The sequence below is a fragment of the Triturus cristatus genome, chromosome 6 (genome assembly GCF_964204655.1).
Source record: "Triturus cristatus chromosome 6, aTriCri1.1, whole genome shotgun sequence".
Classification (NCBI taxonomy): domain Eukaryota; kingdom Metazoa; phylum Chordata; class Amphibia; order Caudata; family Salamandridae; genus Triturus; species Triturus cristatus.
In genome coordinates this window covers 1,794,404,230-1,794,432,212 of record NC_140589.1, presented here as the reverse complement: position 1 = coordinate 1,794,432,212, position 27,983 = coordinate 1,794,404,230, and the positions used below count along the sequence as shown (strand labels likewise).

The window sequence follows — 27,983 nt, the reverse complement described above, 5'->3', positions numbered from 1 at the left end:
ATCTTGTCAGAATGATGAGAGAGAGTGCTCAGGTGATCTTGATTGCTTCAGTTTGACTTGCTCTTCTTGGTTTCATCTACCATTAGCGATTAAAACAGAACAATGACTGCTTTTAATGATTGTGCTGTCCCCTTTAGTTCTCCCTCTTCTCCAGACCGAAGTATTAAAAAGGCTCAGGCTGATTAGCTAAGAGAATAAAATGGCAGGGCCTAGCATAAAGAGGATGTCTGATTAAGTAGATAGTTCTGTTCGGGCTTTGAGGAGACCTTCAACTTTGTGCTTTTATTCTAAGTACTGGTCAACTTTTAGGAAGCGGTGCTCTGCTAGGCAGCTACTTCCACAGTCCATGGGTGTAGCACAGACTCTGAACATTCTTCAGGGTGGCGTCTCACTTGGTAAAAGAGTTTCAATCTTAAAAATACAGTTGGAAGCAGTAATGGCCTTCAGAGCTTCCCAGGGTAATCTGGAGGATGACCAGGGGCTGATTTAGAGGCTATTCAAAGTTTTTTTAAACATCGGTCTCTGAGTACCCCTTCCCTTTCCAACTTCGCAAGCTCTCAATTATTCTGCACCCCTGAGAGGCCCTTCTGTTGTGCCCCTTCAGTCTACCAACATCAGAATCCCAACCCTAAAGGTGCTCTTTTGAATAGTCATCATATCAGCAAAGAGATTAGGTGAGCTAGGCTAACTCTCTTATAAACCTTCTCCTTTAGTATATTCGAGAACAATATTTTGATTTGTCCCGGACAGTCATTGATTCCTAAAATTAACTCTCCTTTCCATCTTTAGCAGGAGTTTATTCTCCTGGTGTTTTATCCCATTCCAGAACCACTGAAGGAAATTAGCCTTCACTCCTTGGACATATAAAGAGCAGTTCTTGCCTATCTCAAAAGTGTAGGAAGGTTTAGACTATCTTCATCATTTGTTTATCAATTTTGGCGCAGCCAAAAGGCAGCTGAAGCCTTCTGTTCAAACTTTGAGCTGGTGTATTCGTCCTTTAATTTCCTTAGCTTACAAGCAATCAAGTGTTTCATTACCACTAGGAGACCAGGATATATCAACCTGGGTATGTCAGCATATCTGGCGGGTGGTGAGGGGACATCCTTGACTGAAGTTTTCAGAGCAGCCACTTGGGCTCTTTCCGCAACTTTTATTGGACATTAGAGGATAATGGACTCAGCAGAGGCAGAGGGGGAATGTGTTTGAAAGTTCTTTTTTCTTTGACATGAACATGAAAATTATTATCTGAATAAAGGTTGGTTTCTTTTAACAGAGTTGTACGTTTGTCCTGGTATGAATTAGCATAGGTATGTCTCACATAGTCATTAATCTAAGCAAGGGGGATGAGGAGTAATGCCTCGATTACTTACTAGCAATTGCAATACTCCTAGTCCATCTTTTGTTTTGATTAATTATTCCCTGCCTCCTACCCTGTTGAGCCAGTTCAGTCCAATTGCAATTTCTTTGGCTTGTTACAGTGACATTTTAACTCTGCATGCTGAATGCGTTTAATCTATATGTCTGCTTGTAAAAGGTTTTTATTAACCGTACAATAAATATTCTTCTTCTATTATCCAATGTGTATATGCTCTCTCAGAAGGAAGTAGCCATACTGGCCTATAGCAGCCTTATATTAGTGCATCAACATAGTGAGGGCCAATATATGCTTCCCTTTCCTACTTTTGATCTCACAACTTCCCTAGATGACTCATACCCTAGTCAGAGAATCACAAGGGGATTCTCCTGGCTGTAGAAGAACAGTGATCAGTATTTTGTAGCCCACATTGATGAATCTTTTGTGAGAATGCCTAGTCTTCCCTAGATAATGTTTTAGACTAAGACACATTTGATAGGCTAGCGTGACTTTTTCTCTGCAACTATTACCACTATGGCTGTGCCTGGAAAAAGGGTCTAATGATGCATCTATGAATGCAAAAAAAGGTAGGGGACTGTCCAGGTTACCACACACACTCATAGCATTGACATTTCTGCTTGATGACCCAGAGGTCTTGCCCTCATCCTGTCCCATTCTAGCATCCTGATATTAGGTCACACCAGGTGACCATCTTCCAGCAGCTCATGATGGACCTTTTGTTCTACTAGGTTTATCCAAGCCCTTCTAAGCAGGGAGCATTCCCAGAGTAAAGTTTCCCTTGGTGGCTAAATCAGCAGCCTGCCTGGAAACCTTGTATCTCTCAGGCATACTGCACCAGACTAACTAGTCTAATTTTCAATCCACCCGCCCAATCCCATGCTGTTCTGGTCACTTCAAATATGTCAGAAGTCGATCAATTTCTTTATCTGCGATTGTATGTTTTGGTGAGAAAAAGAACGATTGATTGGAATATTTCCCTAGCAATTGCCAGTGGTTAGACAATTTGCCAGCATTCCTCCCTTCCCCTTTTGTATATTTGATGTCTTTTGAACAGGGACATCTTAAGGATTTTTGGGGGCTCTGGGCCAAACGTATTTTGGGGGGCCCTGTTCGGAACAACTTTCAATTTATGATCCAGTTTCAGCTCTTTCATACCCTTTTTGGCCAGGTCACTGACAGTGCACAGGAACACTCGTCCAAATTTTAAATGTGTCTACACCTAATTTTCAGGAATAGTTAAATGTGTTTTCAATATTGTAACACAGCAGCAGCTCACTAATGTTACTGCAAATAATCTTTGTAACACCCTTCAATGTCCCATATGTGAAGTCCTATTTTGATCAAAAAGATTTTCTTTATGGATGCTGCATGAAACATAACACAACATTTCTATACAAAATGTCTGTAATAGACTCCAATACATCACCCACATTAAAAAATAAATAAATGAAAATGTATTTAAAACAGTCTGTTTAAGAAATATTCAATGTCATCAGGGCAAGACTCTACAGAACATAGCTGGCTCTATGTGGGGTCCCCCTGAAAAGCTGGGGGCCTCAGCCAGAGCCCACTTTGCCCATGCCTTAAAAAGTCTCCACCTTTGAATAGAACATGAATAAATTATGATGGAATTAAAGCTTTTGAAAACACATTTATGTTATATGTTATGATTAGAGTATACACTGCACATTTATAGCATACTCCCCAATTGTATTCCTTCTTTCATGACAATTTTAATTTGGCAACCAAAGTATAGCCCCTTTTCCGTGTCTGTCTGTCCCGGATGGACCTTGGCTTTGGAAATCTCGTCACCCTTATTCTGTGCTGCTTTTTGTGGTGACATGAGGTCAGCCGGATAGTTCAGCTGTCTTTAGTCAGAGCTAAAAATATGCACTGATGTTGAATAACAATTGTACTAAAATTAAAATTCCTGCCATATCAGGACTTGCCCTTTCGTTCTTCAGCTTCTTGTGGTTTGTACAGAAGGTGTTAGATATAACCAACTTTCAAAATCCATCAGTACCATTGTAATCTATATTTGAGATTCCAAGTATTTGTTTACTAATGTTCTATAAACTATGGTGCATTTAGTTTCAATACCCCAACTGCATAAAATACAATGTGTATTATATTTCACTGCAGGTGTGGAGCAAAGAAGCTGCAGCGAATGCTAAAAAGTTTGCTGTGAAATGCAGTGTCAATCACAGTACTGAGGCGGAACGTACAATTGGCAGTAAGTCCAAAATTATTGCTCCATACAGCATATTCTTATTTTTATTGCACTTGACATTTTAACAGGACTCTACACGCCATAGTAGCTTCTTCTAAGCGTTTCGCAAAGTTACCGCAATAAGTTGTTCAAATGGGTCCGGAGAGAAGAGAAAACAAAGGGAATCATTTTTGTTAAATATTTTCCTATGTGGTGATGTTTCTCTATTAAGGTTTTTCTCCAATGTTGACCTTCCCAGCAGGTTTCTTAGGCTATGATTGGGGTTGATTTGTTCCTTCACATGTTCTGTTTCTTAATGTGTGGGGTGACTCAATGGAGATGGTTCTCTCACAGCCGGAGGCTTGATTGGACTTTGTGCCTACTGAAACCTTACAAGAACTTGGTGTTTGTTTCCCAGATTACTTTCTGGTGACGATGAGAAACCAATGAATTTCTTTCAATATTTAGATCACCTCCCCGAATTTCTATGACTGCTTCTTGTGCAGAACATATGGTTCCAATAGGGAGGTTGGGCACAACTATTTTTTCTGGGCAGGTGTGCATTTCTCCTTTCTTATATGTGATGTGTATATATATATATATATATATACCTGTTCCTATGCTGCATCAATGTTCTATGATTAAGGCTATTCCAGCTGAAACGCGTCAGAGCAATCAATCAACGTTGCCGCCCAAAGGTACAATAAATGCCTGTCACATGCTACCAGTGCCTCGACTTTTCTTTGTTATATTGCTGGATGTAACTGAGCGGGATGCTTCGTTTCTGTGGTTGTCAGAGACTGCCCTGTAGGGTCATGGGCTCCCTCGTACGAAGACTCTTGTGTGGATGTTGATGCTGGGAGACTGACCCGGTCCGATTTCAGGTTTTTCCACAAGTCACTCGACATAAAAATAAGGAGCAAGGAATGCAGGTGGGGGTATTTCATCACCCCTTGTAATACATGTTACGAGACATTCACTACGGTATAGCGGCAACATAGTGCAGCAGCAATTTATTTTTAATATTATGAGCACTTTGCCTGAACTGGTACTTACCAAAATGATACATTGTGGGACTATGAGACCTGTTGGCAAGCTGCATCAATGTTCTATGATTAAGGCTATTCCAGCTGAAACGCGTCAGAGCAATAAATCAACGTTGCCGCTCAAAGGTACAATAAATACCTGTCACATGCTACCAGTGCCTCGACTTTTCTTCGTTATATTGCTGGATGCTACTGAGCGAGATACTTCATTTCTGTGGTTGTCAGAGGCTGCCCTGTAGGGTCATCGGCTCCCGCGAATGAAGACTCGTGTGTGGATGTTGATGCTGGGAGACTGACACGCTCCGATTTCAGGATTTTCCACAAGTCACTCGACATAAAGATAAGGAGCAAGGGATGCAGGGGGTGTATTTCATCAACCCTTGTAATACATGTTACAAGACATTCACTATGGTATAGAGGCAACATAATGCAGCAGCAATTTATTTTTAATATTAAGAGCACTTTGCCTGAACTGGTACTTACCAAAATGATGCATTGTGGGACTATGAGACCTGTTGGTAAGATGCATCAATGTTCTATGATTAAGGCTATTCCAGCTGAAACGCGTCAGAGCAATCAATCAACGGTGCCGCCCAAAGGTACAATAAATGCCTGTCACATGCTACCAGTGCCTCGACTTTTCTTCGTTATATTCCTGGATGCAACTGAGCGGGATGCTTCGTTTCCGAGATTGTCAGAGGCTGCCCTGTAGGGTCATGGGCTCCCGCGTATGAAGACTCGTGTGTGGATGTTGATACTGGGAGACTGACCCGCTCCGATTTCAGGATTTTCCACAAGTCACTCGACATAAAGATAAGGAGCAAGGGATACAGGGGGGGTATTTCATCACCCCTTGTAATACATGTTACGAGACATTCACTACGGTATAGCGGCAACATAGTGCAGCAGCAATTTATTTTTAATATTATGAGCACTTTGCCTGAACTGGTAGTTACCAAAATGATGCATTGTGGGACTATGAGACCTGTTGGTAAGCTGCATCACTGTTCTATGATTAAGGCTATTCCAGCTGAAACGCGTCAGAGCAATCAATCAACATAGCCGCCCAAAGGAACAATAAATGCCTGTCACATGCTACCAGTGCCTCGACTTTTCTTCGTTATATTGCTGGATGCAACTGAGCGGGATGCTTTGTTTCCGTGGTTGTCAGAGGTTGCCCTGTAGGGTCATGGGCCCCCGCGTATGAAGACTTGTGTGTGGATATATATATATATATATATATATATATATTCACTTAAAAAACCATAGGTTTCACACATGTTATAGTTAGCTGGACATTTCACTCATGAAAAACCATTGAAATTCCCCCGTTATAGTTAGTGCAGGCAACTATAACTCACGCGACCGCAATCCTCTGCTGATGACGTCAGATATTACATCGCTGTATTTAGACACTTATTTACCCGTCTTCTTCCATTAATTTTTAGCTATACATATATTACAAATATTTATTTTTCAGAAAGACACATATGTCATCAGTGATGTAATATCTGACGTCATCAGCAGAGGATTGCGGTCGCGTGAGTTATAGTTGCCTGCACTAACTATAACGGGGGAATTTCAATGGTTTTTCACGAGTGAAATGTCCAGCTAACTATAACATGTGTGAAACCTATGGTTTTTTAAGTGAATTTGCAAGGTTTTTTAAATGCTAATTCCTAACTATAACGTGTGTGAAACCTATGGTTTTTTCAGTGAATTTGTACGGTTTTTTAAAAGATAAGTTATGTATTTTTTTTTATTTTTTTTAAGGTTTTTCACCGTGTGCGTACCGTACCAGATGGTTGGATTAGAACTTGGGTAGGTAAAAACGCGCTCTGCCCCAGTTTGGAAACGTAGCTGTGTAATAATGCAATTGCAAATACAGCTAGGATCATTATGATCGGAGCTTAGCCCACTGGGGCAGAGCGCGTATTTACGTATGGTGTTTTTACCTACCCAAGTTCTAATCCAACCATCTTCCCCTTTTTTTATTGTAAAACGGATTACGCCTCAATATTGTTAATAATCTTAGAATCAGCTATTGCTCGAAGATTTGTTGGTGATTTTAATGTAAAGGGCAGATCAATTGTATCAATGCGAGATGACTCTATGTAATTTTGTCCATGAATTCCCTATGAGCCTTGTTTAGTTTGAACTACGAGTCTGTTGTCACTTTTTATTGTTTAGTAGTTTTGCACGTATCACGTATGCACCAAGTGGTTAAAATGGCGGAAAAACTTTATAGCAATTGTTAGTGAACAAGCCTGCAGGACAGGCGAAACGCGTCTAACGTTTTAGCTGACTAATAAAGAAAACTCTGCGCACAAGACACGGCGTCGGCTTTCCTGCTTTGGGAGGAAGTTTCTGTGAATTTTATCGGACCGTGCTTGGGAGGTCCGTTCGCCGACCTGCCCTCTCTTCTGGAGGTGGTGGGCATTCCGAAGCAAACGGAGGAGAAATATATATATATATATATATATATATATATATATATATATATATATATATATATATATATATATATATATATATATATATATATATATATATATATATATATATATATATATATATATATATATATTCAATTAAATATATATTGATATTTTCATAGAGAAATGCACTGTTATACCAACAATAAGTAGTAGATCAATAAGAACCATAATAGCTCAGTGTCCACTTATTTAGCAAACCAATCCTTCGGACCACTGCCACTTTCCAGTCTTTCAAAACCGATCTCAAAACACTTCTCTTCCAAAGACACTTCCAGGAATAATTCAACCCAGATCATGACCCTCATGGCTGCATGGCATTACATGAGCTCAATTTTGTAAATATGTCTTCTAAACTTGTTTCACCCTAATTATGCCACCTTCCATTTGTATAATTATGGGTGTATGTGTAGCATGTTAATATGTAAACATCATCACGAACACCTTATGTAACTTGCTTCATTCTATTGTAAAGCGCTCTGACACCTTTGGGTAATGTTCGCACTATATAAAATTGCATTCAATAAATACATTTGCATTAAATAAATCATCAGTGCCGGGTTAGGGTCCTCCTCCCAAAGGTGTACCACATTCTTCATTATTTCCCTATATTCATGAATATAGCAGGGTACTCCTTGCCAGAGCCACGTGCTCCACCAGTCGACTCCGCAATCCCCACCCAGTTCACCTGGTCACTCTACCCATCCTCTACCCCCTCCTTATGGTGTAGCCTAAGTGTGCTACCAGGGGATCTAAGCAATTGTGTGTGTGCACTTTGCGGGCACCCCTCCTCATTTGTATCTTGAAATACCATCAGTAGCTTTGCCCATGCTTCAAGATTGTCCTGCAGCTTGTCATCCCGCCTGCTGTCTCTCATGTTTATCGCCTCTGCAAACATCCACTCTGTCATGTCCTTATACCACAATGTAACCGAGGGGGCCCTGTTGCCCAACCACCCTATTGCCACTAGCCTTTTAGCCAGTAGCAGGGCCAATTGCAAAGATTTCCAATGCATTTTTCTCCCTCTAGGCTGTTTTATGACCCACAGGAGGCATTGTAACAGCCCCCGTCTATGGTAATACCGGTTACTGCAGTCAGAGGTTGGGCCACCTCTGTACAATAAGCGCTCACCCTGGAACATGTCCAGGCCAGATGCAAGAATGCACATTTGCCGGCACCACTGACAATCCGTACTCCTGCCCCTGAAAATCCTGTCGATGTGAATTACATCTGAATATCAAGCCCTGATTCACGCATCTTTTCATATGAGTAGTTTACAGAAGTAAGGCCTGATGTTTCACGGAATTCATAAGTAAGCAAATTGTTCTGATAAAAATTCATGAGCAATTTGCCTCTAAGGCCCTCATTACAAGTTGGATGAAGTAGTGTAGTGCATTACCACAATTGGTAAATATAATTACTCGGGGAAGGTATTTACAAAATGTGGTAAATACCTTCTACTCCAGGCCTCAAATTGAAAAGGATGCATAACATACAGAAAAAGTGTTTAACACACCGAATTCTGCATGTTTTGTGTTTTTTACGGAACTGATACATTTCAAAAGGTTTGACTTCCCAGACTCTAACAGGGGAAAACTGAGGGATCCAATAATTATGTCTCATAATTCTGATTGTACATTGGTCAGAATGTAGCTATAAGCTCTAGAGCTAATTCAGGTCCTGAACATGTTCTTGTTATTTAGAGGAAGAGGTGTGGCGACTGACTCGGGGATCATGGTTCGATCCCCGGCGCCGGCTGCAGATTAGCCCAGCACCATGTGACTCTGGGCAATAGCTTGCTTAATCTTCCCGACGGCTCCCAGCGCCTAGAGACCCTTACGGGTGATTGTTTGCGCTTTACAAATGTGGATTATTATTTACATGGATTTGTTTTATATATTTACATACTTTTTAGCTTGTGAAAATCAATTTAAATTGTGCCATTATCACAGTTTCCTGTGTCTTGAAATATTTGCCTCATTGCTTAAAAAGGTTATAGGTAAGAAGTGAACCCCAGTGTTGTCTGGAACCTTGAGGAAGCTTATGCATAAAGAACAGTTGTGCCAAAATCATAGATATCACAATCAATGTACAAATACATCAAATGATCAATTTATTCAACTGTATATAAAAAAACATTAAAAACAATGTGAAGGCGTAGTAGGTGTGTGATGAGAAATGTACTTGATGTTCTCATACAGGTGATAAACATGTGTGACAATACATGATCAAGAGTGTGTATCATGTAAGAACAACACAGCCTTTATATTCTTATATACAATCATATTGGGTTAATGGAACTGGTCGGCGATGTTTTGATTCTTTAGACAGATAGAGGGATCTTCATCAGGACTCTGGGAATATATGAGCCCGAGAAAAATAGAGGACTAAAAGAGAGCACAGAAAATATAGTAGAGAGTAGAGAAGGTCATTGTATCGGATTCCAATGTATACAATGAGCAGATATGAAATGGGCCTAATCAAGCATTGATGGAGGCACCATTGGGCTCAATTCAGCCACACCTATAGATTTAAAATACACAAGACATCAGCCAAAGATTGTATAGACTCTCAAAGTCCTCAGAAATTGCCAGTGTAGTTTGGATAGTACATGAAATAAGTATTTCCAGTTGTAAAAATTAAAGAAAAGTCATTGATAAAGAAGCTTTGTTTTGATGGAGTACCTGGAGGTCGAGACTCAAAATATCCCTCAATGAGACAAAGGAAAAGTTTATTCTGAACCCACTTTCCGCTCTATAGCTGATATTTTTCATCCACCACTCCTAGAACAAGTAAAGAATGTAAATGGAGACTCCCAACGCTTACCAAAAAAGAAGAAACAATATAAAATCTGTGAAATTGAAAAATGGTAACAGCAAACTCAAGAGGATGAATTTGAGTTCCAATGGATGAGCTACTTCCAGGAAATGTTTCTCTTTCACTAATGTTATATATTAAGTGCCAAAAAATGGGAACAGTTCGATAATTGCTGTTTGGATGACCTCAAAAGGGGTTCTCCCACTGTATTACTGTTTTCAGCTACACAATAAAATAGCAAAGGCAAATTTTCCCTTAGTAGACGTAATCTATTGTAGATTATTCACAAAATTCATTGTCTAATTAATAGATATAGGTTTGTTTTCTATAAAGGCATCTGCTAACGCCCCAACTACAAAGGTACATTTTAAGTTAGAACTGACTCTGACTTTTATCATGAGCTTGTGATCCTCTAATAAATTTGGGCTTGGTGATGTATCTGCCTTCTGAGACTGAGTTGATTTTAATTAATCTCATATTATAGAAAGGCATTGTCCTGTCCCCTGACTGTAATAGCCCTTAAGAACAATCCAATCACTACTTTTTTCCTCCAAATCAGGTGAAAACTGGTCTGGGGTTTCTTGTGTCACATTCAGAGGGGTACCTGGTCAGGAACTTCAGCTGGACTGCTGATTTGCATTGTCTGAGTGCTCGCTGAGGTAACATGGTTGGGAAAAGATGGGCTGTATGGCAGCCCAGCATAAATACTAGTGGTGGAGATTAATTCAAGCAATCCATTCATCACTTTATTGTTCTCTTTACAGTGAGATGGTCTATCTTATACGAAAGCAAGTGCATTTGAACACAACATTTTAGTATCAATCATAGACTGCAGGAGAATAAATGAGAACACAGTGACATTAGAATTAGATGCACACACCAATAACTTTATAACAAGTGCTTATTATCTGCATCTAATAGGAATATTAGGCATTAAACATGACATCATTTAATGAATCCTCATAATAATGAACAGTAAAAGAATAGAGGCAAGCATTAGAGCAGTAATAGAAAACACAGAAAAGAGGACATTATTCTGTTCATCAATAGTTTACAATTCTTTCAATGATGGGTTTTGTCCCCAGACACTAAATCCTAATCCAACTAGACCCTACACTAGTTATCATAATCAATGTTTCGTAAATCAGCTAAACCAAGGCAGGATACATACACACACACACACACACACACACATAACTATCAGCAACAGATGGAGAAAAACAAATATGCCCTGTAGAGGCCTTTACTCCAATTTTCCATATTCCGCAAGAGAGCTAGTATACACACAGCTTTGTGGTCTTAAGTTGGACCACCAGACTGTGTGTAAGTTGCAGGCATCCTTCTCTCAACATTTGTTGCTTCAATAAAGAAGCATTCCATTGACTTCCAGACTGTTGCATCCTAATTCTCTAAGACAGAGTTTTATATAAGCTATTTATCTACTCTCTCCAGTTATGGACGGACACCGCTCAGGAACTCTCATTGGTTCAGATTTAATTACAATAGCAAGATCAGAGCGATCATGTGTACTGATATGCAGGTCTAAAAATTACCAAGTACCTTATATGACAGATGAAGACCTCAGCATGACACATTGCAGTTCAAATGACAGAAAAGGGACAGACATGACACTTTAGTCCTGGTGTTTACCCTCAACCCGTAGTCACACCTATGTTGTATAAACCGTTACAACATATCTGAGGCTGCTGGGATGTTTTTATACTTAGGATGCCTCAGGCACAAGTCCTTGTTCATGCAGATTGGCAGGCAGCCACGCTTCTTGAGTAGGAGCCAAAGCAACTTGAACAGTAGCCAAGGCACCAGTGTAAAACCTCAGAAAGAGGCACATGCATGCTGACTATTAATCTGACTTCTGTAAGTGTGAGGAGCAATGAAGTGTGGTATAGTTTCTGAACTACTTCCTGTTCTAAGTATTCTCTTCCATTATTATTTTAACCACGCTCCTTCGTAGGTTAGTAGAACACATTTCCCACACACACATTATCACAAGATTAAAACTTAGATTGTATCGGTACCGTGATAGGGCAAGATTTGACATAACGTGAAAAATATAATTGGTGTTGCAAATACATTTTTACCACATAATGAACTAGAATATGAACAGTGTTAGATTCATAATACAAATAGGGTTAAATTCATAGAGTGACATTAGATCTTCAAGTATAGGTTGCAGTTTATATGCAGCTCTTCATAGCCCTATCACAAATGTCTCTCTACACTATAATCAAGATATTGCAAATAAAATACAAACAGCAAATGGGACATTACACTGGGGGAGATCCATTGATGGAGACATTACACCTGGAATATTGACAGTTCAATCAGCATTCTAAACCAACGAACTTTGAGAATTAAGTATGATATTCGTCTTTAACAGGGAATGTGTCTCCAATAGCTCTCCAAACTCACTGGTTTTTACCTCCTCTGCTACCTGTGCACATAAAGATCAAAATCAATGTCACACTGGTGTGGCAGCAATCTAGAAAAATACTTGTTTCATTATGGCAATCAATCAGACTGAGATTGGCTATCTGGTTGCCAGACATAAAGTGGCCAGGCTGCCTCGTGGCACAAGAGAAGAAAGAAATTATTAAAGTGATTCACAGGATTTTCAACATGCGTAAATGTACAACAGTATTTTGCTGGAGGTCCACTCGATGTTCAGTGTCTGGAGATATGTATGACTATGTTTAAATGTGATTACTATCTTAAGATCTGGTAGAGGAGTTGATAGTATTGGATATTTGGTCATCACATTTGTTAGAAGTACAATCCACCATTGATAAGGGACACAAGTCTAACAATTGACAAGATTAATCACCAAGAACTTCTAGAAAAATCTCACCCAGTAGTGGAGAGAGTGGACTTACTTAGTATGCTGGAAATTCAGTGTCATTACCTATTGCTCCTGACCAAAATGCTCAAAAAGGGGAATACACTTTCATGGAACATAGCTTGTCTCAAAATTAACAGATCCCAGTTGAGGGCTAATTTATTGATTCTTTTGGCATCTGTTTATGTTAGGACACATGGTGGGTGGACCCGGTTGATAGATCTGCCTTTACTAACTTTTAAATTGAAGCTGTTTCACAGGGAAACAGGAGACCAGCTGGAGGTAGTGATCTGGGTAAAGATTTCATTAGCTTGCAGAATATAAAGGTTTCCAATAAGTTTTCTTGACATACCTGGTTTAATGCTAAGCTCACTTGAAGATAGTGAATTCCGTATTTTTTAATGTTCATAATAGGAATGATTGATGAACATGGAGTCAGAAACATTCACTTGTCTCAAGTCCTACATAAAACGTGGCGCAAAAATGGAGACATTGATATTTACAATGTCACGAATGTCACTTTTGAGCCCCTTAATCATTCACAATTGGCTATCACAGAGGAAGAAGATGCTAAGGGGAGAATTCTGCAATTAGACCTCCCTCAGTGAAAAGATGGTCGGCCCTTTTGACCCAATGTCTGGGGATGACAATAAATTTAGGACTTAGAGCATTGAGGGCCATTCCCCTTCTGATACAGTAGGTGGACACTTTTAAGCGGTTAAATCAACCAAGTAGAGTAGATTATATCATGCTAGATCTTTATCTGTGGCCACATATGATAGACATGATGGTCCTTAACAGAGATTGTGACCATAATGCCCTATACATTACAATGAAATACTATTTGTTAATTCATTGCACTGAACCTAGTCCTAGTCATTTTTGTGAGTTGAGCCTTTCGAATAACAAGCAGGTATTAAAATGGTCCAACCACACCTAATGTCTCAAATCTACAGCAAAGTCGGAGATGCGCTTGAGCAAATGGGAACAAGGGGAGAAACAGGTGAGGTTACTCACATGCTGAAGGCCCATGAAGCCATGTTTGATTACTTAAGAGAAACATTTATTCGGGACAGTTAGATACTATCACAAAAGGGACCGAAACATCTATGGTATACCAAGTAGTGTAGAATACCTAAGGTGACCTTAATAAATTCCATCAAAGCTACAGATAGGAGCAATTAAAACTTGGCAGGAGAAATTATACGCATTCACTAATTAAAGCAATGGCCAAATGAGAGACTGAATTTTGCGATGATTTGGCGGCTGCAGCCAGAGAAGGGGCAATAAAATATTTTGAAACATAGTATTCCCTGGAAGTCGTCATTTAATGATCCAATTGCCCACTACAGGCAACCAAGGACCCGCGTATAATGCTGGAAGTCCTGAATGTTTGCCACTACGCTGCAGCTCACCTTTGATAAAGGGCGCATGCCCGAAACGCGTCAGGATTGGCTGTGGTGGTCCGTGAGGAGACTTCCCTTGATCTTCACTTTTCTCCTGCGTGTGCGTTCCACCTGGGGGCAACTCTCTTTCTTCTCATTAATGCGGCCGGCCCGGTCGCGGAACTGCACCGCCGCGTTATCAGCGCGGGTCCTTGGTTGCCTGTAGTGGGCAATTGCTTGGGAGCAGGAGATGATTGTTCGCACTGGGGGGAGCAGCTTTGAATGGACCCAAAAACGAGTGATTTTCACGGCGTGATGGCTACAGCCCACATGGGTGTTCTAGCAGGACTCCAACTCCCAGGAAGCTATGCAAACTTTCAGGATGCTGTGTAAACTCACCTGATGTTAATGTTTGAAATAGAAATAAAAGAGGGTATAATGCTGGAAGTCCTGAATGTTTGCCACTACGCTGCAGCTCACCTTTGATAAAGGGCGCATGCCCGAAACGCGTCAGGATTGGCTGTGGTGGTCCGTGAGGAGACTTCCCTTGATCTTCACTTTTCTCCTGCGTGTGCGTTCCACCTGGGGGCAACTCTCTTTCTTCTCATTAATGCGGCCGGCCCGGTCGCGGAACTGCACCGCCGCGTTATCAGCGCGGGTCCTTGGTTGCCTGTAGTGGGCAATTGCTTGGGAGCAGGAGATGATTGTTCGCACTGGGGGGAGCAGCTTTGAATGGACCCAAAAACGAGTGATTTTCACGGCGTGATGGCTACAGCCCACATGGGTGTTATAGCAGGACTCCAACTCCCAGGAAGCTATGCAAACTTTCAGGATGCTGTGTAAACTCACCTGATGTTAATGTTTGAAATAGAAATAAAAGAGGGTATAATGCTGGAAGTCCTGAATGTTTGCCACTACGCTGCAGCTCACCTTTGATAAAGGGCGCATGCCCGAAACGCGTCAGGATTGGCTGTGGTGGTCCGTGAGGAGACTTCCCTTGATCTTCACTTTTCTCCTGCGTGTGCGTTCCACCTGGGGGCAACTCTCTTTCTTCTCATTAATGCGGCCGGCCTGGTCGCGGAACTGCACCGCCGCGTTATCAGCGCGGGTCCTTGGTTGCCTGTAGTGGGCAATTGCTTGGGAGCAGGAGATGATTGTTCGCACTGGGGGGAGCAGCTTTGAATGGACCCAAAAACGAGTGATTTTCACGGCGTGATGGCTACAGCCCACATGGGTGTTGTAGCAGGACTCCAACTCCCAGGAAGCTATGCAAACTTTCAGGATGCTGTGTAAACTCACCTGATGTTAATGTTTGAAATAGAAATAAAAGAGGGTATAATGCTGGAAGTCCTGAATGTTTGCCACTACGCTGCAGCTCACCTTTGATAAAGGGCGCATGCCCGAAACGCGTCAGGATTGGCTGTGGTGGTCTGTGAGGAGACTTCCCTTGATCTTCACTTTTCTCCTGCGTGTGCGTTCCACCTGGGGGCAACTCTCTTTCTTCTCATATATATATATATGTACACGTGTGTGTGACACACACACATACATGTCTCATCGTTGTTGATGCTCACATAACTGTTTACCTTTGTTATGAACCCTCAAACTGATATGTGTTAACTATCCAGCAGTATTCAGTTCATATATGCAGTTGCTATTCATTTGTTCAAAATCTTATGACTGTCCAATAATCTGAGTAAAACAAAATTATAATAAAAGTAAACATCTACAAAAGAATCCTCAGTAGCTCATTATTGAGCAAACAGTGACTCTTAATGTGTGTTCAGTACTCTACCAGAGCCAAGGACACTTAAACCTGACTCAGTCATTGAATGCGATTAATCAACATGAGAAAACATCCCATTGAAACTCCCTTCCACCCAGGGTATGAGGTGGCTTCCCCATCGCAAATAAGAATCAACTCTTGCATGATGGGCCCGGACACTAGTATAATGTTCTGCATTTTTAGCACAGTGTGGGCATAGTTGGCATGGTTGTACTCATACTTGGAATATTGTGAACATCTTTGATCTTATATGGTCTATGACTGGTATAATGCTAGCTCCGGCATGTTAGTGATCCTTATCGGGCTATGTGCACACTTGCCAAAGTGGAAATGCTTGTTATCTTTAACTTCCTGAGGACTCCCTGTAACATTCATATGTCAAATACATCTAGAGATTTTAGGAAGGGGTACCCTGTCTTGAATACTGGCTCTACGATTGGGTGAGCGACAGAGACCAGCCATCCTCCAGCAACCAAGCTTAACCCCTTCATTTTACATCTGCTGTTTTCATTCATGCACTGTTAGAAAGTAAATTAAATCAGGGAAATCAGGCAATCTGAAAGAATACATGATCTGATATTAACACCGTCCCTTAGGAAACTCCCCTGGTTTTATGTGCCGGAGCCTTCATGCTTGCAGTGATGCTGGGGACAGCCAAGAAAAATAGGGGGAACTTTTACATTTTTATGTCAAATGAGAGATCCCAAAAAAGCAGAGAAACATCAACGTCAAAGTAGCAAGACACATAAGTCCTAGAATGTTTGATCTCATAAAGAGGAGTTGTTTTATTAGGCAACTTGGGACCCACAAAATCAGAGAAGCCCACTGGTCCATAATTACTTCACTGGCTGAGGAGGCTCGTTGCAACAGAAAGAGACAGCCACATTTGAGGAGGAAGTACAAACATGAGGTACAAGGCTATTTCTGTATTATTGAGCCAGATGGCGCAATGTCAGCTTTAAAATAAGATGCAATAATATATTGTATTGCTCACGGAGCTGACTTTTGAAACTACTTTGCTCTTTCCTATTTACTCCATCAAATTCTGCCTCTGTACCTAACTCAGTAGTTTCAACAAACAGAGATGGTCGCTGAAGCCACCTTTGCGCAGCTGATTCTCAGGGGTGATCAAGTGTAACAAGTCCCCTAAGAACCACACCCACCAAAGAGGCCAATGGCTGATGAAGCAGCCTGCATATAGGCACTGGAGCATTTTAATACCTAAGATGAGAAAATGTGCAATTCAATTGATTCCATTAATTGCAGGTTTGTCAGATGTCTCCCTGGAGCCTGGGTCAAAAATGTCGTTCTGTGCTCACAAGCCAGTGTCTGGCGCCAACCAAGGCTTTAAGACATGTTTGATGCTAGGAACAGGCACGCGTGCTGCAGAATCTATAAATAGACTTTGCAGCAGTAAAGCAGGGCCATGAAAAAGCGAAGTGTCCCTGTACACCCCCATGCCGGCCTGACTTATTAACTGTAAACTGTTATTAGAGACCCCATCGAGTGCCCTTCGAAAGGGATAGAAATGGCATGATCCACTCAGGGCCGATCTAGAAATAAAACCCATGCTTTCCGGTGATTGCAAGAAGGCACCGGCTGTGACGTATGAATGCCATTCCTGCTGCTTCCTGTTTCAGCCCGTTGTGGCCGTCCGTCCCCATTTCTATTTTTCTTCCTATATTGAGCAATGCATTGTTTACATTAAATCACATCACATTTTGAATGTAAAATGTACATTGGTGGTGGTAGTAGAGGTAAAACCTGTGTGTTTATTAACACTGTCATGTTTCAGCTATCGTATGTGGGGAGAACATATATAGGTCAACAGCACCGGCGCCGTGGGAAAAGTTTATTCAAGGCTGGTTCAACGAGTACAAGAATTTCACGTACGGCATTGGTGCAAAAATACCAGGGGCGATGGTTGGACATTACACCCAGGTATGCACACCTTGTGCTCTTTATTTATTTCTCTTATGGACTAACTTTGACCTGTTCTTTCCTCTGAAATAAATGTAAGCCAAATTGACTACGAACACATGGTTAGTATTTCAATGTTTTTAGCAGTTAGTAATAGCACTATATTCTGTATTTCTTCAAAAGCACACAATAATACAGTATAAAAATACATATGACCAGTGCTTAATTTGTAAAAATAATAAGTGCCAGGGGCACTCATTAGGATGCCACTGCAGCTTGCACCACTCACTGTCCCCGCCGGTACCGTCAGTGCCTGTAACTACACAACTATGAACCGTCACACTCCTACAGGTGTGCTAATTCAGATTTCCAGGCCTCCAAAGCTAAAATAAGGGCTTGAGCGGCATCTATAGGTTGTTTTTTATTGTATATTGAATTAATAAACTACTGGTGTTGTTCTCATCTTCAAATTACACAAACAGCACCACCGTGTGTCAGGCTGTCATAAGTGCTGATGTTGACAATTAAGTGCCAGTGCTGAGCACCGGAAACCACCAGCTCAAATTAGGCACTGCATATAATAGTGTTTATGGCACACAGTTTCAGAACACAGATGGAACTGTGCGTATGTCAGTGCAAATTATTATGGAACAACACACCATTTATCATTGGTGTTTCTGATTCATTAAATGCTTAACAGAAAACCACTCCAAGCTTGTCTGTGGAAGAGGTGTATGTTTAACCAGACTAATAAAAAGTGTGATCCACAAGATTGGGGAGCCCAGAATGGGACCCTGGATTGATAGAGAGATACTCACTGAGGAAGTTGGAAGGGATACGTCGTCCCTATTGCATACACAACCAAAAGTGTATCCCTTCTGGAACCAGGCTGGTTCCTGCAGGAAAAATGTAGGGGGAAAGAACACCAAGGGTTTTCAAACCAGTCATTCGCAGACCCACATTTGTGGGTGGGAAGGGAAAGAGAACTATAACCCTCACTCCCTCTAGTAGTGACATGCTTCATCATCGGGTTCAACCCAACTCCTAAAGGTCGGGGTGGGCTCAACCATATTCCAGGGAGAACTTGTGAAACATTGGTGTAAGGGGTCATAACTTTACAAATACAATTCCTCCCCCACTCCTAAAGTATCCTTTATTCTTGGAGTGGGTCCTAGTGGCCTACAAAAGGTCCTGGGCTTAGGTCAGGGTGGGATGAAATGATGTCCCTACCCCCAAAGAATGAAAGTGAGCATGCATCTTGCATGTGTGATAGTAAAAGGGAATATTTTTTGGAACAAGTCTACTACTTGCCGCTGTTTTCAAGAGGAATTACTCCACAATAACAGGGCATCTGCTCCCAATGGGGGCATGAGGGGGAGGCCTTGTAGTCACACATAAATCAAAGGGCAGTCCCCGTCTGTGACCTACTGTGTGCTCTGCTACCCCGCTTGTCCTGGTGTGCACAAGATTTAGCTTGACAGAGCCAGTGCTTAATTGGAGTAGGTTGATGGGGTGGGGACCACCTTCACTTATTTTTCCGTGTCAAGCATTTACTGAACGCAGTAGATGGAAAACCACGCAAATCAGAAAGACGCAGGAATAGAAAGATGGTAAAAATTTCGCACAGGTAGAAAGCAGGAACCTGCAAGAGTGAGATAAAAGAACAGAGAGTGTCTGGTGGTGAATTAAAGAGGCATGAAGTGCATTGAAATCTAGCATCCTTGGTATTAGGTTTGTCAATGTTTCATTGCACCGGCAGCGGGCCTATGAGCAGAGCGGAGCTCCGGCAGTGGCACTCTTTCTTTTTCAAACTAAGCACTAGACAGAGCTAATATTCATTCTGAACAGAAACTCACGTGTTGGAGCAGAGATGAATTATTTTAATTTAAACTGTAATCACCTGTAAAAAGCAGTCTTGTTGACTCACTGCATAATAAATTCCAATTTGAGCTTGGGGAAGACAATTGCATTTGCTAATAAACATCTATTCAATTGATACATATTTATTATAGAGATTCTGATGTGGAAGAGAGGCGGGAGGGGTCATTATTCTCTCGGCCTGCCCTTACGGGCTGTAGGGAATTGGGTTACTGGTTGAGGGGGAGACAACATTTCTCTTCAAGCTCTTCAAACACAAGCAAACTATTTCTGGGCCGAATTGCGGAGTTCTGCTATGCAGAACTCTGTCAAATCACCCCAAAACTCCGCCACGCTATGCTTAGTTTTGCGTGCGTGCGGAGTAAGAGTAGCTCAAGCTTCAGGTGTGTGACAGAATATAGAGAGGCTGTTGGATCAGGTGATCAATTCGGCGGAGGAGCAAAGCAATGCACTGTGATGCCATTCTCCTGTTATAATTGCAGTTAGGAAAATGTATAACTCAAAGCTGGTTATTAAAAGTGCACTTACTTACTGTTGTTCATCCTGTGGCGGAGGGCTGCCCCTCAGGCACTGTTGGTGCTGGCAGTTCTGGTTGTGAAGGTTCTCCTTCTGATTCTGGATGGCCCACAGAGAAGCCAAAAGCATTGTTGGCCAAGAGCAGCTGCAGCTCCCTGCGTAGAGCTGCAGCAGTGTGTGGGGCTAAGCCGGCTCGGGCACTGCCTGGCTGCAGTGGGGAAGCCAAAGAAGCTAAGGCTGGATTGGGGTGGTGAGGTTGCCCAGCTCATGGTGACTTGCCAAGAAGACGAAGGCATTGTTGGCCGAGAATAGCTGCAGCAACTTTGCATAGAGCTGCAATAGCAGGGGCAGTCGCATTTGGGGCAGGGCCAGATCGGGCCCAGCCCATGACGTGGTGGGGAAGCTGTAGGAGCTGAGGCTGGAGGCGCAGTCGGTAGCCATAGCCTTTCTGCTGGGTGCTGCTGAAGTCTCCGCCAGAGGGAGAGGCCGGCTCAGCCTGGTGCTGTTCCTCGGCATAGAGGATGAAGTGGCAGCGTGGCCTGTAGGGGCCTAAGCCACTGTGTGGAAGGACCGGCACAGCTCCACCATTTTGTACGTGGGGTGGCCTGTGAGGCAGCATAGCTCATGGTAGCGCCACAGCTCCAGGCCTGCAGCCGTGTGTGTCTTGCTTTTCTGAACAGGAGGACTTCTGGTGTCTGTCTCGGTGTGAAGGGTGAGTGCCAGCCTGCGCCGATAAACTCCGTTATGTGGCGGTGGCAGAGTTTTTGGCAAACTTCGCACTCCAAACGGAGTGCAGAGTAACAAAAACTCTGTGAACTCCGCCAGCGGAGACGAGTTTACTGCTCACACCTAAGTCAAACCCCAAATTCTTCTGTGTTAATTCTCTTGTAGCTTGGCACAAAAGCAGTCAGGATAACTTACAGGCAATGTGTAAAGTATTTATGCAGCACACAAACAGTAATAAAGTAAAAACACAACACACGAAAAATACCACACTAATATACAAAAATAGAATAAATGTAATAAAGAATATGACTGCAACATAACAAAAATCCAATTAGTAGAACCAGAGTAATGCAACTTTAAAGGTTTAGGGAAAAATAGTGCTTAACAGCACAAAGCGCCAACCGTGGTCATCTGGTCATGTTGGAATGGGACAAATTCAGGCCGCCCATGATGGAGCGCGGGCCAAATACAGGGACCAAGTTAGTCCAGCTGGGAAATTACCCTTAAATACTGGTAATGGAGCGTTGTGCAGCAGCAATCCAGAGGATCAATCCAAGGTCTGTGTTGAGGATGCCCCATGCAGCGGCAGTTCCCATGAGCTGCGAGAGCTGCAGTGCAGGCTTGCATCATGGCTGCATCAACCTGCATCAGTACCAATGAGGTGCTGGGAAGAGCTTCATCGGGTTTGCTTTACACTGCATCAATTCTGGTAGAAACCAGAGCTGGGCTGGGAGAGCACCTTTAGCCCCACTTCCAAGGGTCCAGGACTGGAGGGGTTCCACTTGGGGGTGGTTAGTACTCAGAGCAGGTAGAGTCCAGGTGCAGGGGTCAGGATGGTTGGAGGCTTTTCTGTACCAGAGGCTCTTATCATGAGGCCAGCCAACTAGCTCTTGTAGTCATGCTGGTGTTCCTGGGTTCAAGATGCTGGTCCAGTTCTTCTAACTTATACAGCAGGGCCGCAGAGTAGCAGGGCAGTCCTTTTTGCAGCAGAGCAGCACAGCTATACTGCTCCTGAGTCTTCCACAGGGCCAGAACTGTACTGAAGAATTGAGTCTGTGGGTCAACTACTTGTACCTGGTGCCCACTTTGAAGTGGGAGATGCTTCTAGAGTCCTCCCCTACAGAGGTGTCAGCATTTTCTTTCCTCCCTGCCCTCGACCCAGCTTGTCTGGAGGCACAGAAGACTAGCGTGAAACCCCTTGTGGCTGCAGGCATCAAATGGTTGGGACATGAAAATGCCAGATTTTTTAAAAGTGGAATTTTTAGAATTGCAACTTAAAATACAACTTTACATTTAAAAAGAGTTTTAAATTACAATTTTTAAAGACCAAATTGAACTCCCCTACCTAATCACTTATTAAATGTAATACCTTTGACCCACCTGTTTGTTTACCCACAATGTCTTAGGTAAGGGCACAGACTGCATACACTTAGATTTAAACACTTGGTCTGCTCGCTCCAAGTTCTCTTGTAAGGACTGTAAGCTTCAGATAGATAAGGAGGGGAGTGGGAGGAAGAGCTACCTTCAGGACAATTACTCGTTTGGCACTACTCAGACTTCTCATAATAATAAATGGCACTGGGCCTTAATTGATGCTAGATCCCTGATCAAACATAAGCTCAAAGTTGCTGACTTGATTGAGTCCCAAGCGCTACACATCTTGTTCATAACAGCAACCTGGGCCAACCAATCTCTGGCCCTGATTTTGTCACCGCTACACCCCCAGGCTTTATGACATATGGGGTGGACAGACTATTTAAAAAAGAAGGCGGGTTAACAATCATTTATTGATCCCACATTAAAGCTGCTTTTCTTCCTGGTCAACTCACAAATTTTGAGGCTCTCACCTTCAGTATTGAGCTATCTAAAACTAATTACTTCAACACGTCACTTATCTATCGCCCACCCGGCCCTAGGCACAATTTCTTCCAGGATCTCAGCATTATCTTGGTGAGCCAGGTAATCAAATGCATGTCCCACTCGACCACTTTGCATAAATAAATCAAAGTGCACGGGAGGGAAGGGAGTTACTCCGAGGCGAAAAAAAGATCCCTCCTGCTCATCTGCAGCTCGCCCTCCGGAGAGGGGGCTTGCAGAAGAGAAGCGTGGGACATGTGGTTTCCGGGGAGATCTAAGGGTGTGGGAGGGTCCCAGGTTACAGAAACATAAAAAAAAAATACTAAACAGGGCGCCGTGCTATGCAGCGTGGCGCTCAAGCACATTACTTAAAAAAAGAATTATGAAAGCGGGTGTCACAATTATAAATAAAAATAAACATGAAACCGGGCGCCATGCTGGGCACCATGGTGACACAAAAAATAAGCAGTCCCTAGACATAACACATGAACTCTTAGAGTGTAATTAGACTGTAGTTGGTTGGTGCTGCTTACGATAAAACAGAAGTGATGCATCGGGAGCAACAACCATTAAGGAGCCAGGCAGTAGCTCAGGAGTTAACCAATAGGCAAGCAGCAGGCGGGATTACACTCGCTATACTGCTTACTTCAGGTCTTCATGGCATGCGCTGCCATGGCTCGACCTAAAAATGAAAGCAACATTTTTTCCTCTTTGTCGCAGACCCTTATGAAACCCACAGAATGTGTCGGTCAGGGTGTGTCAGAGTGCTGAACCTTAGGAAAGGAAACGTCGAAATCTATATTATTCAACTGTGTAATGCTATTTGGTATAGCGCCTACAACTTGTTTCCTCTTGCATACTCCTGGACAAAGTTGGTCTACAATTGCAAACAATCAAATGCTAAAGCGTTTTGGAAAACAATAAACAGTTTAAATAAGACTTCCAAAGTAACAGTATCATTGAATGTTACAGAACAAGATTGGGTAGTGTATCTGAAAAAACTTTTTATTGGCGAAGAACAGCTGCAAGTAAATAAAACTATCAAAATTAAGCAATCCATTGAAACAGGAATAATAACCAGGATTAAATCATTGCCATATCACGAGTTTGGACCCACTTTAGATAATACATCGTGTGCGCTTAAAAGAGTAGAAAATGTGATAGAATCAGGAAGATCTGACAGTGGCCCAGGACCAAATGGCATCCAACAGGCCATATTTAAACGTTCTATAGCTGCTCTGTGGCTGAGTTTTGTAAGCCACACAGTGCTGGATATTGAGAAAGCATTTGACACTTTAAATTGGGAATATCTTTGGGCAGTTCTAAGAAGATTAGGTTTTAGGCCACAGTTGTTAGTATGGTTAAGACTACTGTAAACTAAACCTGTGGCCAGAGTTCGCACTGGTGGACTAGTATCAGAGAAATGGGATATATGAAAAGGCAGAAGACAGGGATGCCCCCTATGCTCTTTGCCTTGATAATGGAGTCACTGGCAATATATTTGCAGAGTCAGCTAACAGAATGGGAAATACAGATTGAAAATAATATACACATCGTTTCAATGTATGCCAATGACACCCTAGTTTATTAGAAGCATCCACATGGATCAGTGCCGCTGGTACTGCAGGCACTGGACACATTTTCTGCTGCCTCAGATCTCCATGGCAATAAAAACAAAATAGTGCACTTCCCACTGGCCAGTTTGGCGGGCAGGGATCTCCTGCACTTCTTGGTGTAGGCTTATCCTGAGAGATAAGGGTGTTTGATACTTGGAAATTAAGGTAGCGCACACCCCAGAAAATCAGTATGCATACAATATGGGTAGGGTAATTCAGGGTCTGGGAGAATCCCTAAAATTTGGTAACATTTTACTGTTGTCGGCTGTGGGCAGCATAGCCCTCAGTAAAATGGCACTCCTGCCTCGATGTTCACAAGTCATGCAAAACTCCCTCTGTATGTTGCCATAGTCAACTATTATGGAGCTTAACTACCTCCTTATCTCTATGTTGTGGGCTGGCACAGGGTCTGTGTGTAGACCATGCAAATGGATGGAGAGCAGGGAGGCTTTGGGCTACCAGACCTGCAACTGTATTATATTGCTGGTTTACGGAAGTACACAGACAATGATGTGCTGAGGGATTAAAAGTAGGGGTGGGCGGAATTTGCGAAATCCACTTTCGCAAATTATCGCGAAAATGTTTAAAATTATCGCAAACAAGCGGAAATATCGCGAAGATGCGGAATTTTTTTTCCCGCATGTTCGCGAGATTTTCTGCATGGTTGCGGGTCGCCAACTTACCCATGTGGTTGCTCGCGGGCGCGGCCATCTTGTTTTGAGTTGTCTCGCGGTGCATGATCGCGAGAAGAAAGACGTGATCGCGCGACGCATGACGTCACTGCGGGCGCGAACTGTTGCGAGACAGCGCAAATGGCTAAAAACAATCCAATATCTCATGGAGAACGCGACCGGATCAAGAAAACTTGTCGGCGAACGCAGGGATTCAAGTAAGGCGATCGCGCGCGCGCGTGAATGTATTATTTTACAGCGCGAGCAAGAAACAAATTATCGCCAAGCTGCGGAAAGCGGAAATTTTGACATTTTCGCGCTCTCCGCAGAACGCGAAAATGTCAAATTATCGCAATTTCCGCGAACGGAACGAAATTTTTGCCCAGGCCTAATTAAAAGTTACTTGAGGGAATGATAGAAGGGAGTTTACTGCCTAGGTATCCTATGTGTGGATCCTATATAAAGAAAGACTGTTCATTTGTGGTGTGACGGGTCTTGTGAGCCTTGGAAGTGGCTATTAAGCAGTTCTGTGGCACTCTACCTATGCCAGATTGTTAAACATCTCATGGCTATGGCCAATCACGTGCATGAAGAATGTGATGAGTATCAGTTAATGGACTGGGGCGGAAAGCCTGACACATTTATTACTTTTGATGATGTGAGACAAATTTTAGGGCTGAGACACTTTTACCAGCTTGCAAAGCTCTCTAGTATAAATAATCTGAGAGATCTGGACTGACTTTGGAGCCACCAGAATCACATCCTTTGGAAATGACACATGATGCGTGGTCGAGCGGAGCTATAAATACGCATCTATGTGCAGGTTTAAAAAAGGCACTGATTGATAGAGAATGGGTAAATGTGCGTACTTTGTTGCAGACGTGGCTAGTAATACCAAACTTAGACTGACTGATTTTTACATCACACATACTTTACATCCTGGAGACAACAGAGAATATCCCCTACATTATATAGTTCATGATTATATGTGAGCTGTAATAGCAGTATTAGCGGCTCACCTCACCCCAAGTTGGCAGCTTGTTTAAAGTGCAGTGCAGGTTAAAGCCTTTTCCTCATTTGACCTGTAAATGCAAGGGATATTGGATGACAGTGGTATAGCACATTAGGGGGGTGATAATCGTACAGGTGGGGGAGACGATTAAACATTGCCATTTGGGATTAATACCTATAGCAACAAGTGGAATTGAAATAGCATTAGATTTGCTCACCTGGGGTTATTGTTAGCCAAAAGGCGTATAGCCATGCACAGGTTTTTGGCACTCCCACAGAGACTCAAATCCTGGTGTGCAGACACATACAAATGGGCGGTTACAGAGGAGCATTATTTAGGTTTGGTGACAGCGGGTACGCATGCAGAGCGGGATTTGGGGTTTGGGAGAAAAATATTCCCCAGCTAGTCCATGCCTCGCCAGACTATGATACAATTGTAGGTACTCAGACTGATAGCTCATCAGGGAGAGAAAAATAAAAGTGAATAAGTGATCACCAAAACACTTATTTTTGCTGTGACTGTAATCTGGTTTAATCCAAAATTCACTCTGGATACTAAAACCCATTGTCTGTCTACTCTGGTTGTTTAAATGAGATAGACAGGTTTGGGTGTTTTAGCAGATGGAGACGGAAAACAGACTGGATTTGAGGGATGAGTGACCTGCAAGCATCTCCTAGGCTGAGGAGAGGTGCGTGGCCTGAACCCAGGCACGTGTTGTGTATTCTATTTCTGCACAGACCTCTGATCTAATGGGGAAGATATAATCACCTAATTTTCATATTAAAAAATATATTTTTCAAGGGTGGACTGTAGTTTTAAAAATAAGATTTATTAATTGGTCATATTTATTTTTAAAAGGGTGCCAGATGTTTGAAGCACTAGCTAGTGTGTACTGTACACAGTTCGCAGACACTGAAAGAAGAGGAAAATGATCATAACAGGTTTCAGCCAGGATGAAGCAGTACAGGACCATTATATCCAGATGGGCAACATTTAAGGATTATCATGTAGAACATCATTTCTGTGGGCAAAACTGTGCATCTGGGAAGTCCCAGGATTGGGTACGGTCTATGCACCACCCAAAAACCATCTAAGATGCCCTGAATTTAATGTTAATTGTAACCACTACCCTTCTACTAATATCCATTACATGTAAAATGAAATATGTGACCTATTAGCACATACAAACTTTTTCTTCACTTAAAAAGTAAGACCTCAAGACTCACAGTACTTGAGACCATTCCTGGCCTAACACATAAGTCAAGCATCCAGGCCTTTTCGAAGCACAGGCCTGTACTATGTTGGCATGCTTTAAGTCCACATGTAACATTATCAGACATGTCGGAAAAGCATGCTCACATGTCCCCCCGTCTTGTCTGAAAATTTGCATCATTCCAATTTATTAGACAATCCATTAGTGCAATCATGCACTTCATGGTCTTTGACAAGTAATATTATAAAACATAGTTGCCCGCACACAACAGGACATCATCTAATCCTTCAATCTCACCAGCTACAACCACACTCACGACACCTAGAGTATCCTCAAACTGGAAAAGAATTTGAATCTGGACTTCTCTGACCTAGGCTCCTGACTCTTAGCAGTGAACCAATGGGTGTTGTGTAATCATCTAAGCTCAACTCTTCAAAAACCAGAAACCCTGGAAGTTGGTCCCACTACCCTACTGGAACTCGAATCTCCACTGACAAATGACAACAAATTAAGGAACCTGAGGAATGACCATAGATTTTGATCCTCCATTCTTCTCCAGCTGATGTAGGTTACCAAACCCTACTAACTCACCTAAAAGACCTCATGT

At 42.4% G+C, this 27,983-nt stretch overlaps 1 protein-coding gene across 1 annotated transcript in view; it reads left to right on the top strand.

Moving 5' to 3' along the window:
* The window catches only part of LOC146822019 (cysteine-rich secretory protein 3-like), a 91,469-nt gene that overhangs the window by 28,412 nt on the left and 35,074 nt on the right, over positions 1-27,983 (top strand). Inside the window, exons 4-5 of the mRNA XM_085613119.1 lie at positions 3,518-3,608; positions 17,763-17,908. Coding sequence (XP_085469245.1) covers positions 3,518-3,608; positions 17,763-17,908 — 237 coding nt within the window. The remainder of the gene's footprint in view (positions 1-3,517; positions 3,609-17,762; positions 17,909-27,983) is intronic.